Raw genomic sequence first — 14,208 nt, forward strand, 5'->3', positions numbered from 1 at the left:
AGGATCTTTGATGATGAACAGGTTCTCATTCTTAGATACGTATATGGCTAGAAGGAAGAGATGGTGAAGAGGGAAGGAGTAGAGCAAGAGTTGCTATTTCTATGTATCACTGATTATTAAGTTAGGTAGATATATTACATACAATCTGTATGGCACATGAATGATGTTAACATGTTTTGACACAAATATTCAAAAACAGCTAATGGATTGTCACATAAATACTTATGCAATGTTAGATAAAACTTCAATGACAATGCAACAACAGTTCTAATTATTACTAGTTCCTTTGAAGCCACAAGCCTCTCTCATTCATAGTTTACCTCACTAGTTCTGAATATTATTCGATAGTTGTATGGTGGTCCATTTTCTTTCAATTCTTCGGGCTTTTCTCTTCGTATGCTCACAGCCACTGGGCCTAGGTTCTCATCTGCTCCAAAATAGTTCCAGTGTTCTAAAGCAAAATGAAAAAAAGAGCCATTTTAACACCCTGTTGTAGAAATAGCATGCCTTACTCAAAAATCAACACTGAAAAAAATTCTATACCAAAAGACTATGTACATATTTAACAAAATGTAAAAATATCCAATGTAATTCCAAGAAGATAAAGGTTTATTCAGTTATTCTGGTCCAACTGGATTAAAAAAAAAACCTTCTATTAAGTGCAGGGTACTGCGCTAGAGACTGAAAATACAAGACTGGAAAAAGAAACAGTTCTAACCCTCCAGGAGCTTATAATCTAAGAGGGAGGATGACACTCAGGTAAATAAATAAAGGACAGAGTGGGAATGAGGCAAGGAGAGAGAGCAAGATAAAATGCTAGAAAAAAAAACAATAACAAGAAGTCAGTTTCATTTGGGTGTTACAGAGATAGGATGAGGGAAGAATTCTTTAAAGAGGTGACACCTGAAGGATTCTTTAAAGAGGTGACGCCTTTAAGAAAGAACAGGATGACAATAGATAGAAATAGGTAACGGATTCTATATAGATAAAATTAATATACCTAAGATAAGAAGGGAAGTGGTCAAAAGAGAAAAAAAATCTTTGAATCAAATTTCTCTGGTAAGGATTTGGTATTCAAAAGATAATACACACACACGCACACACACACACACACACACACACACACACACACACACACACACACACACACACACACACACAACTAATAGTCATGCCCCAATAGTAGTCAAAGGACAGAACAAACATTTCTCAGAAGAAATGTAAAGTATTCACAATCTCATGAAAGAATGCATCAAATCACCAATAAGAAGAGAAATGAAAACGAAATAACTGTGAGGTTCCATCTCACATCTTGAAAACTGGATAAACAGATAAAAAAAATGACAATACTCAACGCTGGAGATTTACGGAATGACAGGCGCATGAATACATTACTGGTGAAGCTATTATATGGTATAACAATTTTGGAAAGCAATCTGGAATTATGCAGATAATCTCTGACAACTGTTCATAAAATATCTCTTTGAACCAGAGATTCCACTACTGAACTTATATTCTAAGGCAGTCATTGATAAGAAAAATCAAGTTTCCATATACACCAAAATACATATAGTAGTGCTTTTTTTTTTTCTAATAGCAAAGAAATGGAAACAAAGAAGATGCCCATCAACTGAGGAATGGCTAAACAAGGTGTCACATACAAATGTAATAGAATATTACTGTGCTGTAAGAAATGACTGATGTGATGAAAATGGAGAAGCATGGAAAGATCTATATGAAATGACAAAGTCAAGTAAGCAGAGGTAAGAAAACAACGTAAACAGTAACTACAGCAATGCAGACAGCAAGAAAATACATACCAATATTCAAAAGTGAACGCAACAAAATTATAAAGATTAAGTAGGTCTCAAATAAAGAGATATGAGAAAACACCCCCAACATGCCGCTTCGTGAAGGTGGGAGGTCCACAGGTTACACTGTGACTGCTTTCAGACTTTTCCACGTACGATATGTTATGCTGATGTTTTTCCCCTCTATAAAAAATAGTATGTGATATATAAGATGGCTCTCGGGCAGAGGCAAAGCAAAGGATATTTGAGATAATTATGACGAAAGAAACAAAAGATATTAGTAAAATCTTATGTAAAAAATAGGAAGAGGATGAATTCCTGGCACAGAGGGTCTGAGGGAAAGTAAAGAGGCAGGAGAGTGTAGGACTAGATGTAAGGAAAACTACAGAGTTCACAGCTAGTAAGATATAAAGGAATAGAATTAAATAAAGCTGAAATGATAGTGTGAAACTAAAGTTTAGAGGAATTTAAATAAGCTGAATATGACAGGCTGAGAAATCTGCACTTCATCCTATACACAGTAAAGAACTAACTAAAGATATCGGATCAGTTAGATGACAGATCTGTGCTTTAGGATAATGATTTTGGAAGGCATAAGAAAGATGGATTAGAGAAGGGAGAGAAGAGAGGTGGGGAGAACAGCTGGATGATTTTAATAACCCAAGTGAGAGGTGAGTGATGAGAGTCTGAACTAGGTGGACAGCAAGATCAGTGTGAGATACAAAAACAGGGACAGATGTAAGAAGCAAATCATTAGGCTAGGTTAACTAATTAGATAAATGGAATCAGTGGGGTGTGATCTCTAATCCCACCATCCCTTTATTCTTTCCAGGGTCATTTTCCCCACAGTTGCCATTTGTGATATGGGATATGCCTCTCTATTCACCCCCATTTTGATCCCTCGACAGTCATCTTGACCTGTCTTGCCATTGGATTCCTATGACTCTAGAGGATAGTGTGAGGCTGATGACTTTGGGCAGCTCTGCTTCACTCAAACCCAATTCACATGCAAGTCATCATCCTCGTGATGTCACTGGTTCTCTTTGAGAATGAAGAACCAACAACAAGATGAAGGCACTAGAATGTTTAATATCTCCTCTGTAGGTATTTCAGTGGCACACCCAATATGCAAAAATATATTATCTCCACCACTGTTTCAACTACTTATTAGACACCACTACCTGAATATGCCAGAGTAGCATCTCAAGCTCAGAAAGTCCAAGACCATATTCATCATTTATTTTCCTCGAAAACCATTCTTCCTCTTGACTTTCCTATTTCTGTTAGTGGAAATAGAACTAGTCATCAAGGCTTAAAAACTTTAGATTATTTTTGACTCCTCTCATGTCACACCTTACATTCAAACTTTGTCAAATTCTATAGAGCTTCCACCTCAAATGTTCCTTACATCTAATCTCCCTGATTTCTAACATCATGCATTTTTTTATTTGGACTACTGCCCTGAGTTTCTCCCACCATTCACCTCCTCAGCACCCTTTTACATCTTGCTGAATGGAGCAGGAAGAATTCACACAATCATGCTGACTGAACATGTATTTAAAATATATCCATTCTCAAATAAGCCCTAGCTACAGGATGACAAGCTTTTATTTTTCACTAATTGGTTGCATATTAATAAACATTTCTTTCAGTAAACATCTATTAAGTACCCACTATGTGCCAGGAATTGTGTCACGTGCTGGGGATACAAAAAGGGGCAAAAGACAGTCCCTGATTTCCTAGCACCACCAAACTTTCTCTTTCCTCTTCAAACCTCCACCTTCCCTCCTCAGCTGAGGACCAAGTCTCATACTTTACTGAGAAAAAAAAGGATATTCATTGGAAGCTCCCTCTTCAACCCTTCATCTCAAAACCCCATGATATTCTGTCCTCCTTTTCTCCAGTTGCATAATGAGGTGATCGTTCTCCTCGCCAAGGCCAACCTCTCTATACATTGTGCTGAAGACTGCATCCTCAATTATCCCTTGTCTCTTTAATGTTCAACTCTACAGGTTACTCCCTTACTGACTTCAAATGTTATGAAAGTTTCCTACACACTTGGGGGGGTGGGGAAAGAACTTCAATAAATTCTTCCATCCTTTCCTATGTCTTTTTCCCTTTCTCCATCAAAACCCTAGTAAGGAGTTGTACTAGGACCCACCTGCTCCCACTACCTCTCCTCTTTGTTCATCTCTCCTCTATTCTTCTTCAACCTCTTGTATCTGGCTTCCGATCTCACCACTCAATTGAAACTGCTCTCTCCAAATTACCAAAGATCTGTTAAAGTTGATTCAGATGATTTTTTCTCTATTCTCAGTCTACTTAACTTCTCTGCTCCATCTGACAACACTGACCAAACTGTCCTGAACACTCACTCTTCTCTAGGGTTTCACAACATCACTTTCTCCTGTTTCTTCTACTACTAGCCACTTCTCAGTCTCCTTTACTGACTCACCAGCCATACTATACCTCCTAAGTTTTGGTGCTTCCCAAGGAACTATACTGGGCCTTCTCTTCCTTCTCTACACTCTCTCATCAGCTACCATGGGATTATCATTTGTATACAGATGGTTTACAGACCTGGATTCTGATTCGCCAAAAGCAATTTACTAGATATCTCAAGTGATGTCTCAGAGACATCTGATCCAAAACACAACTCATTTTTCCCCCACAAACCCACCATTGTTCTAAATGTTCCTATTGTTGTCAAAGGTATCACCAATCTCTTGGGTTCTTTACTGATGCCATACTTAATTTCCCACTCTCCTTCATTTCACAAATCCAACCAGCTGCCAAATCTCATAATTTCTATCCACATATATTTAATATCTGACCCATTCTCTCTACTCACACAGCCACCACTTTAGTTCAGGTCATCACCTCTCACTTAAGATTATTGCAACAGTTTCCTATTTAGTTCTCTTGCCTAGTTTCTCTCTAATATAGTCCAACGTACAGGGCTGTAAAGTGACCATCACTCCCCTACTCAACAAACTCCAGTGCTTCCCCATTACTTTTTGGCAAAAACACATATTCTCCTGTCTATCTTTTAAAGTCCAGCCTGTGGTTCCTATCTATCATTCTAGCCTTATTCCCCTATACTCTGTGATTCAGTCAAATTGGCCTTCTCTCTGTTCTCAAAACACCACACTCCATCTCCCAATCTCTGTGTCTCTTCAATGACCATCTTCCATGTTTGGAACACACTATTCTCATGTCTGCCTCTCACAAAATCTCACTTTTCAGTCATTCCCCAATTGATGGGTATCTCTGCAATTTCTAGTTTTTCTGCAAGTACCTCCTTCTCCATGAACCCCTTCACTTTTAGTGATTACCTAATGTCAATATTAGTCTTGTCTATAATATCTCTTTCCCTTTCTAATCTCTGACTCCTTCATTCCATCCTTTATACTGCTACTGAATAACAACTGATCATCTTCTACTACCCCTCTAACATTTACGTCCCAGTCAAAATGTATTTCTCACTATTTTTCAAACATTTTCTAGGCCTTCTAAATTTCCTTTCTTTTCTAGAATGTACTTCCCCTGTCAAAATCAGCTGAAATGTCACCTCCTCAATTAAGGTTTTCTGGATCTTCCTAACTAAATATAATCTCTTCCTCTTCTGAATTCCTATAGAATTTTGTCCTTATGAAAGGAATTTTACCAACTCATCTTTGTCTTTATCTCAGCTACTCCTGGCTGGTGTATCAGGGCTCCACTTACACTAGAATGGAACATTCCATCAAGTTCTTGTTTATTTCTCCTGGGTATAAAACAGCCCTACTTGCCCCACACCATTGAGAGAGGCCGGTTTCCCAGATCTAAAATGTTGTGCAGCTTAATTTCCCAAGTATACAAAATAAAGAATGAAATCAGGATGACTGTGAAATGTTATGATGAAACAGATACCATATATCATTTATGAGCAACAGTGTTATGTATCTGCAAGAAAGGTAGACAGACAACAGTGCTTAAAATTAATGAACTCCATAACTGGATCAACTGAGTATAAAGGCTATGTCTTAGACTGGTTAGAGTACTGAATAAATATTTTAAAATAGAATTTCAGTAACATATTGAGGCAGCATGGTGTCCTGGAAAGAAGGCTGGACTACAATCAGTGGGAGCTGAGCGTAAGTCATTTAATCATCTTGGGTTTACGTTTGTTCATCTGTAAAATGAAAGGTTTGGATTAGACAGACTTTTAAGGTTTCTTCTGGTTCTAAATTTATGAGCCTTTGATTTTAGTACTTCAAGGATGTTTGACTTAATCAGTCTGTGACTTTTAGATCAATACTACTACCATTCTACACCTGAGTAGACTTTCATTACAACTCGACAAAAATTTATCCTCTGATAGTCAGCCCTTCTGACTCTTGAAAAGTATACCACCACTAGCTTATTTTGAAAGTCTCTCCATCTTGGTAGGATTCCCCAAAGCCTCCAGTCTATTTAACATGGCCTTCAAGAACCCAAAGTCACTTTTACAACATGGGAGCAATTAAGATTTTAATTGAAATTCCATATTTAATTTTCTGTGATTTCATATCAAATATGAAGGTGTTGAGGCTTCAACTTTACTGAAGTGTAAGACAATTTTTAAAAAATCAAAATCTTTCATTTTACCTAGAAGCTAAGTCATATGACACTTAGAGTATGCAATTAAGACATTGCAAACCTTTTAGAAAATATTTTTGGGCAATATTTGGTACTCAAAGGTCAGAGGATGATACCATAACAACTTTATTCTTATTTTTTTTAAGATCACTTGACTATTAAAACACTTTTTCCTTAGAAAAAGAAAATTAGGCAAATGCTATTCATATTTTCAGCCTTTGGCAGCAATATTCTATAAGAACTTCAATATAGATTAATTACATTCACATAAAATTGCTTCTCTACATCTCAATTAGTACCAAATAGTGTAACCGTTTCTTGTAATCTGCTTCACGTTCCTAGAATTAACTAAGCCCATGATAGTCTATAACACTAATAAGAAAAGTTTAGAATGAGTAGAAATATTCTGGTTCGCATTCTGTTAAATGCAGCTTCTATCTTATACTGCTATGGTAGAAGCAGCAAGAGGCAGTGGACCTGGGTTCAAATTTCACTTCTGACAATTACAGCCTATGACTTTGGGCCAAGTAATTTAGATCTATGGGCCTCCATTTCATCTGTAAAGTCAGGGGAATATAAAATGACTTCTGAGGCATCTTTTGGCTCTATATCTGTGATCTTATGTTCTTTTGTTCTGTGGAGTCAAATGATTGAATGATGGATTTTATTTTTACTCACATAATGATTTTTTACCCTAGAGAACCCATTCTACTTACCACTGTGGAAGTTCCTTCAAAGGTAAACATTCCAAGACACTGAAAGCCAATCAAATGCAGGTCAAGACAATGGTATGAAAATATTTGTGTAGAGTTGGCCCTGTTCCACAGGATTTTCCTAAGGTGACAATTATTGTTGCACATGGTAGCAGGCCAAGATATTCACAAAGTACACACTAACAATATGGTTGTACTATTTCATTCCACAGGTAATCTTTAAAGGGTAAAGCAAATGCCATGATAAAAACACTTGGGAGGAGCTATTTTAGTTATTACGCTAATCACAGCAGCTATATTCACAATCTTGGGATTTAAGTCAGCATATTTACAGATCTCATATGATAATTTTCATATTAATGTAACTAAAGCTAGAGTTAAAAGAGATTCATGCAATATCCCAACATTCCTAAAGCAATTTCTGTAATGGCACCATTCTTTACCTGTATCTTAATCCATAAAATCAAAATAATGCCTTTTCTGGCAAAGAATACTGTGACAGGCTCTAGAGTACTTTCTGAGACTTGGAGATGAGCACCATGCAAATAATAGAAAAACCATTCTGATATACACTAGTAGAAAACTAAAAGATGACTCTAAAGGATGAAGGCAGCAGGCATTTGGCTGTGATCCTGAATCAGTATCAAGTTAACAGGAAATGAATCAGCTTCCTTTTGGTTATGTGCTCCTCTTTTGCTCACACAATTGTCACTTGTCAGGTAAGGGAGCAAAAACAAAGCATAGAGGAAAAAAGAGGGATAAGTGGATCCTTAGCATTTTCAGACATCAAGAATAGGTGTAAGAATGAAAAGTAGGCTTTTTGAGACGGCCACTGGATGGCCAGCCTGAAAAAGTGGAAAACAAACATAAACACTAGAGAGTTTGGATTTATGGCATAGTTACTTAAATGAGACTACTCTATAACAAGACCCACTAGCTAAGTAAATGTTCTTGGATATGACCCTTGATAGAGCTGCCTTATATTGACTTTTACTTTAGTGTTAGAGCAAGATTTACTATGTAATTACATGTACAAAGCTAAAACTCAGTGAAGTTGAAACTTAGGACAAGGAAATTAACACAGTATAAAATCAATGAAATATAAAATAGAGAAAGAGAACACTTCCTAACCAAATAGCATGCCTGAAAATTACTTCTGCTGTCTGAAATATAAAGTGGCATTGGGGTGGATGAAAAGAAGAGTGAGAGCTTTGGTGGAAGATGTTCTTTTTTAAAGAAACTGTTATTTTGAACTTGACAAACACCAACAAATATGAACATCTTCATATAACAGAAAAAGAGGATTGCATATTAAACTAAGAGCATTATATCCAACTTATTTACTTTAAAAAGAAATAAAATAAATTGACCATGTTAGTTTCAAAGCTGTCTTGCTTATCTGAATCCCCCTCCGCCTCTCCTCTTCTCTGTCATTCTTTTAAATACTTCACTGATGCCATTTTCCTTTCATTCCATTGTCTACCCCACCAAAATTGTAGCAAATAAGTACAGTCAAGCAAAGCAACATATTGGACATATCTGGAAATGTAGTCCTCACTCTGCACTGCTGGTCCATCACTTCTCTGTCAGAAGATGGGTCCTCCAGAGTTATGATTGGTCATTATATTAGTCAAAGTGCTTAAGACTTCAAAGTTGTCTTTCATTTCAGTGTTAAAGTCATTGAATATACTGTTCTCCTGGTTCTGCTCACTTTGGAGCATCCTTCACTTTACAAGTTCATATAAGTCTTCGCAAGGTTCTCTGAATGCATCCCTTTCAAATTTCTTTTGGCACTATGAATATTTTATTATGGTCATATATTATAATGTGTTCAGTCATTCTCTAATGGGGCTAATATTTAGTTCCTTCCTACACTCAAATGGAGGAACAGCCCTGCTGGTGCTGTCACTGGCTCAACAAGTGTACTTTGCTGCCTTTTTGAGAAAAATTCCAAACGATATTCCAGTATGGAAAACTACACAGTTCTACCAATAGTGCATTAGCGTGCCTGTTCTTATAAAGCCCCTCCAATAACAGTCATTTTCTTTCTTTGTTATCTTTGTCAATATGATGGATACAAGGTGAACTTCTGAGTTCTGTTGTGACTTATGACTCTTGTTTTTCACCTTTTTAATCCTTACTATTTGGATATACTTTTACCCATCAGCCTTCACCCTAGTACAGTTCTACTCCAATACTTCATTTCAGAATAAAGATAATCCTAGGTTTTTGAAGACTAACAGTCAACCACAATCTCAGAAGTTCTTACCAAGTCAGAAAGATTTCAAGTATGGTTCAGGGATAGACTGCCTCCTTGCTAAAAACCTATAACTAGAAGTTTGACCATCACATGATTTAATTATTTAAAAACAAGAACTCATCTCAAGTGCTGAGGGGTTATGATTGGCATCAGAGTAGAGAATACCCACTGCTGACAAAAACGGACCTTCTGTAGTACTGAAGTTGGAAATATTTGTTCTAGTCTTCTGTTTGAATAGTTGAACAAAACTGTAAAGGAAGACCAGTGTTCTGGATTTGGTTAGGAAAAATATTAACTATAACAGAAACATGAGACTGTGGGGCTCACATACATACAAGAACATAAATGAACAATGATTAAATATAAAAAATAAATCACAAAAGAAAGAAAAAGAGCAACATGGGAGATGACCGATGCATGGAAATGACATTTATAATCCACAATTGCAAGGCAAAATAAGCTAATCACAAAATAAAGTAATTTTACAAAATGAGCTACAAACAGATACTTCTAGGACAATGTGTTTCATATTTAAATGTCAGCCTAGGAAATTTGAACTTAAAAATACTCAATTAAGATCTTATCTGAATTAGACTCTTGCTCCAAAATAGCTTATATAGAAAAACAACAAGGTATTTAAACATGTAATCCTGGACACCACAAATAATGACCATAGCTAGTCAAAGGGCAATGTTTATATGACTGCAATAAAAAGGTGTGTATACACACAGGCAAAAGTATAAAATAGCCTCCTACAATTTCTCCATTATTGATAAGACTAAACTTTTTTGTTACTTAATTCCAATCAAAATGATTATTACAGAGCATTCAGGTTCGTTTTGCTTTTTAGTAAAGTAAGGAAAAGAAATGTTTTTCTTTAACAAAAAAATATCTAGATAAGGCTGTATGATTGTGTGACTGAGCTTTCTTGCAATTATAGATACATTTAAAAGCAGGAGAACTGCTTTGTATTTTAAGTTCATCAGTATCATTTCATTTTATTTAGCAGAAAGTGAGAGGATAATGGGTCTAAAACCCTAACAGATCTAATTAAAAAATTCATTTGAGAACAACCAAATCAAATATAATCTCACCAATCCTCAGACTATCTTTGATCAATGAGGAGCTTGATCTTGTTCCTAAATTATCAAAAGTCAAGAAAGTGTTTCAAATGTTTTCAATAACTTTTTAATGCTTGGAAACAACCCCACACATCCTTATAGTGGCATGGTGGCATTTTTCTATTCAACAGATGCTAAAGAGAGAGAAGACTTCCATTCATTTAGTTGCCATTTGGAGATTTGCATTAAAAAAAAAATCAATCTGTGAATTTTTCCACATGAAAAGCAAAAAGCACTAAATGTATTTTTTTAAGATACTATGAAAGAATAAAAAAAATTCCCACATCTGCCTTTATAGGAAATTATTGCTGAGCTATTTTGCTACTGAGAAGAATAAAAAATTCATCAGTTCTAGCATTACATAGTGCCCAAAGCTCTCCTGCGATATAAAAAATTTAATATTTTGAATAAGTATGGAAAAATAAATTAATTAAAAATACCACTTACCCTTCTGATAAAAAAATTTCCTATAATAGTATGCACCAAGATCCACATGTTCCACAATGTATCTCTTCACTCTATCCAAATGCAAAACCAAATTTTCCTTGGGCACTTCAAGAACAGCCACTCCTGCATTTGTGCAATGAGAGCTAAGTGTAGATTCAAATGAGGCACTTTCACTACTGAAGGAACCAGAATTTGATTTGGATAAACTGATCTTCCTTTCTCCTTCTCCACCTATCTCATTTCGAAAGTATGGACAGCTCATTACAAGGTCGTTACTCTTATCATCTCCCTGGTCCATGCTGAGGCTTCCTTTAGAATTCAAGTCCTCAGTACTGCCCATAGGGGAACTGAAACTTGCAGAGTGAGATAAAGGTCCAGAAACTAAAGAAGCAACAGCTGCTGCAGATGCTCCTGTGGTCGTATTTCTCCGTTTTATAACGTTGTGCCTATTTATAATTGCCTCATTCAAGTCAAACAATATGCTCTGGACATCATAGTGACCAAAACACTTTGGACAAGTCCAAGGCCTGACAGAATCCTCTGATCGGTTGTCTTCAAGGTCCGATGATTTTCCAAGTTCCCCTTCACATTTGGCATTACGCAACTTACGAAAAATGGATGAGTCCCCTGTTTCTGACTTAGAACGTCTTTTGAGTGGTTTCTCCCTTTCTTTAAATAATCTAAGGTTCTCTCTCTGTGTAATAGGTCCATCTATCACATCCAGAGAAAAGCCAGAACCCTTGCTTCCACTGGCTATCAAAAATTCACTCAGTTTTGTTGGAGTTGGGCCTCTCTGATCACATTTATCTTCTTTGTACCCTTTCAACAAATCAAAAAAACTTTCTCCTGAAGTACCCTGCTTATCTATTGATGATGTGCTACCATATTCCCTGTGCAGTGATGGACCAGTTTTATATGTAGGTGAAATACATTCATCAAAGCTATCCACATCAAGTTCACTTATAGTAATATCACTGTTACTACGTTGCCTTATTCTGCGAAGGGCTTTCCTAGGGGAGCTAGGATAAGCTTCAGGCATGAGAAATCTGGAATCCATGTTCTCTGATTGTCTTGTTTTGCTTTTAAGAGTGTTCTGTATGCTTTTCAACATGGCAGAGTCACTGGAATTGAGGTTAACTGCACTACCTTGACTTCCAGGACTGCCTTTGGAGGACATGCTATCAAGGCAACTGGATGTGTCCATTTCCTGACTTGATCGGCTAGATTCTTTAACATTGTCCTTCCTTGGTGGCCAATCTGCTATCCTTGCCCTAACGCCCATCTTTGGGACCCCAGGAGTGGAGGTAATATGGTGGGAACCTTCACTTCGAGGGGGGCCCACAGGAGCCATGACAGATGAACCCAAACTGCCGTTCTGTGACCTAAAGCGTCGCATGTAGAAGTCATCCGTGTGAACCTTGGAAATCCCATCTGTTCCAACCATTGATGCTCTTTCAGTAGCAACAGGTCTTTCAGTCTGGGACCGCTTCAAGCTGGTCATGATTTAAAAGAGGTTAGTCCTAAATGATTACAGGAAGCATGATCATCTCTTCTATTTACATGTATACTTCCCTTCTGAAGAACAGTTTCCAGAAAAAATGATAGTTGCATGAGACCTTGATCATTTTTTCTGAAGAGATTAAATTATGCCTTGCTACCAGCAAATTAAAGATTCAGGTTTCAAATATTTTAAAATCCATAAAAGTTACTGTAGTAAATTTTAACAGGTGGCTCTTCTCCAGAAAACTTGAATGGAGTTTACATCAGGCGATTCAGCAACTTCTACAATCCAACCCTTTTGCCCTAGAAGAGAAGGACAACTTGAATTAGTAATTTCAGGTAACCCTTTTAAAAAGCAACACCTAATTGTCCAAACTGGACAAATTAAAATAAAGACAGAATAAATACTATATTAAGTTCTACATTTCTTTGCAGAACATAGGGTAGGTGAAAGAGATATATACAAGATTTTGTAAAAATCCATTATTTAAAAGTAATAAAGGATTTTGCTTATGTGGATATACACTACCCTATAGGTGTAAACCTCCAATGACAATGATATTGTAAGAAAACAAAATTCAGCCAAACTATGTTAAAAAAAAAAAAAAAAAGCACAACACAATTCAAATGATTAGATGAACTGATTGCATAATCACTAGTCTGAATAAACTAAAAACATTTATGCAACTGAATATAATAATCAACATTAATAGGCACTGTGTAATGGAAGGCAAACCTTGGAGTGAGGAAAACCTGATTCAGGTCCTTCCTAGTTCTGGAACTATAAACATGAGCAAATTACTTAAGATTTCTGTGCCACAGGAAAATCTATCTGACTTTAAGTTCCAGAATGCAGCTGAGCTCATTAATGGAGGAAGCTTTTACATAACTCTGCCTCAAAAAATAACCACCTTTAATAGGGCAGTTTCTTTCTCTATAATTAAAAATTTATAAATTTTTGTTTCTATATTGCTGTTTATACAGAACAAAAATACTTTTTTAAAAATCTTCAGCAATCATCTTCTTATGTCAACTTCAGCACACACTCAGGAATATTTCATTGATTAACAAAGTATTTTGCTCATTAACAAAATAAAAACATTTCCTTCCAATAACCACTCCCTTCACTGCCCATCAGCTCAAAATTTTAAAACCCAAAACGCTCTTTACATATATCCTCATATACGAAAATTAAATAATCATAAAATAATTCAGGTAAAGGGGTAGTCAAAGAGGGAAAGGGAACTGAGGGAAATTCCTAATAAGCAGCATAATCAGGTTCTACAGGCACAAAAAAATAAGTATAAAATTCTGTACAGCTGTGTACACCCTAAAACCAAAGCAGAAGATTGTTTTCCAAGACTCTACAAATTACAAAGATGTGGCCTTTATATTCTTGCCAAATCCACGTTTGGAAAGAGACTGCTGAACCAGCATTCCTTTGACAGCAAAGTATTATCTGCAAATCTCAGCTTCTGAAATCTTAGGTACAAACAACACTAGGCCCTGCTCCACATTAACAGGTACTCCACTTCAACAGTAATTAAGCATCAGCTAGTCATGTCTTTTGCTTTGAAAACGCAGCACAATTTAATTTCACTTGCAGTACACAGCCAGGGTTTAAACAACCAGCTGCTATTTATAAGCAGGAACATTTAGGGGGTATTTAAAAAATGGAAGCAGACTGCAGCATGTAAGGCAAGAAAGAGCAGAATATAGGTCTTGTGGCAACACTG

General features: G+C 36.4%; 1 protein-coding gene across 10 annotated transcripts in view; it reads right to left on the reverse strand.

Annotated features, from left to right (window-relative positions):
- Positions 1–14,208, reverse strand: part of SIPA1L1 (signal induced proliferation associated 1 like 1) — a 314,212-nt gene that overhangs the window by 144,893 nt on the left and 155,111 nt on the right. For all 10 annotated transcript variants that reach the window (XM_072629234.1, XM_072629230.1, XM_072629229.1 and 7 more), the window contains exons 5-6: positions 10,973–12,775; positions 321–451 (exon numbers count right to left, since the gene is read on the reverse strand). In XM_072629234.1, coding sequence (XP_072485335.1) covers positions 321–451; positions 10,973–12,473 — 1,632 coding nt within the window. In that variant the 5' untranslated portion in view covers positions 12,474–12,775. The remainder of the gene's footprint in view (positions 1–320; positions 452–10,972; positions 12,776–14,208) is intronic.

The sequence above is a fragment of the Notamacropus eugenii genome, chromosome 1, assembly GCF_028372415.1.
Source record: "Notamacropus eugenii isolate mMacEug1 chromosome 1, mMacEug1.pri_v2, whole genome shotgun sequence".
Classification (NCBI taxonomy): domain Eukaryota; kingdom Metazoa; phylum Chordata; class Mammalia; order Diprotodontia; family Macropodidae; genus Notamacropus; species Notamacropus eugenii.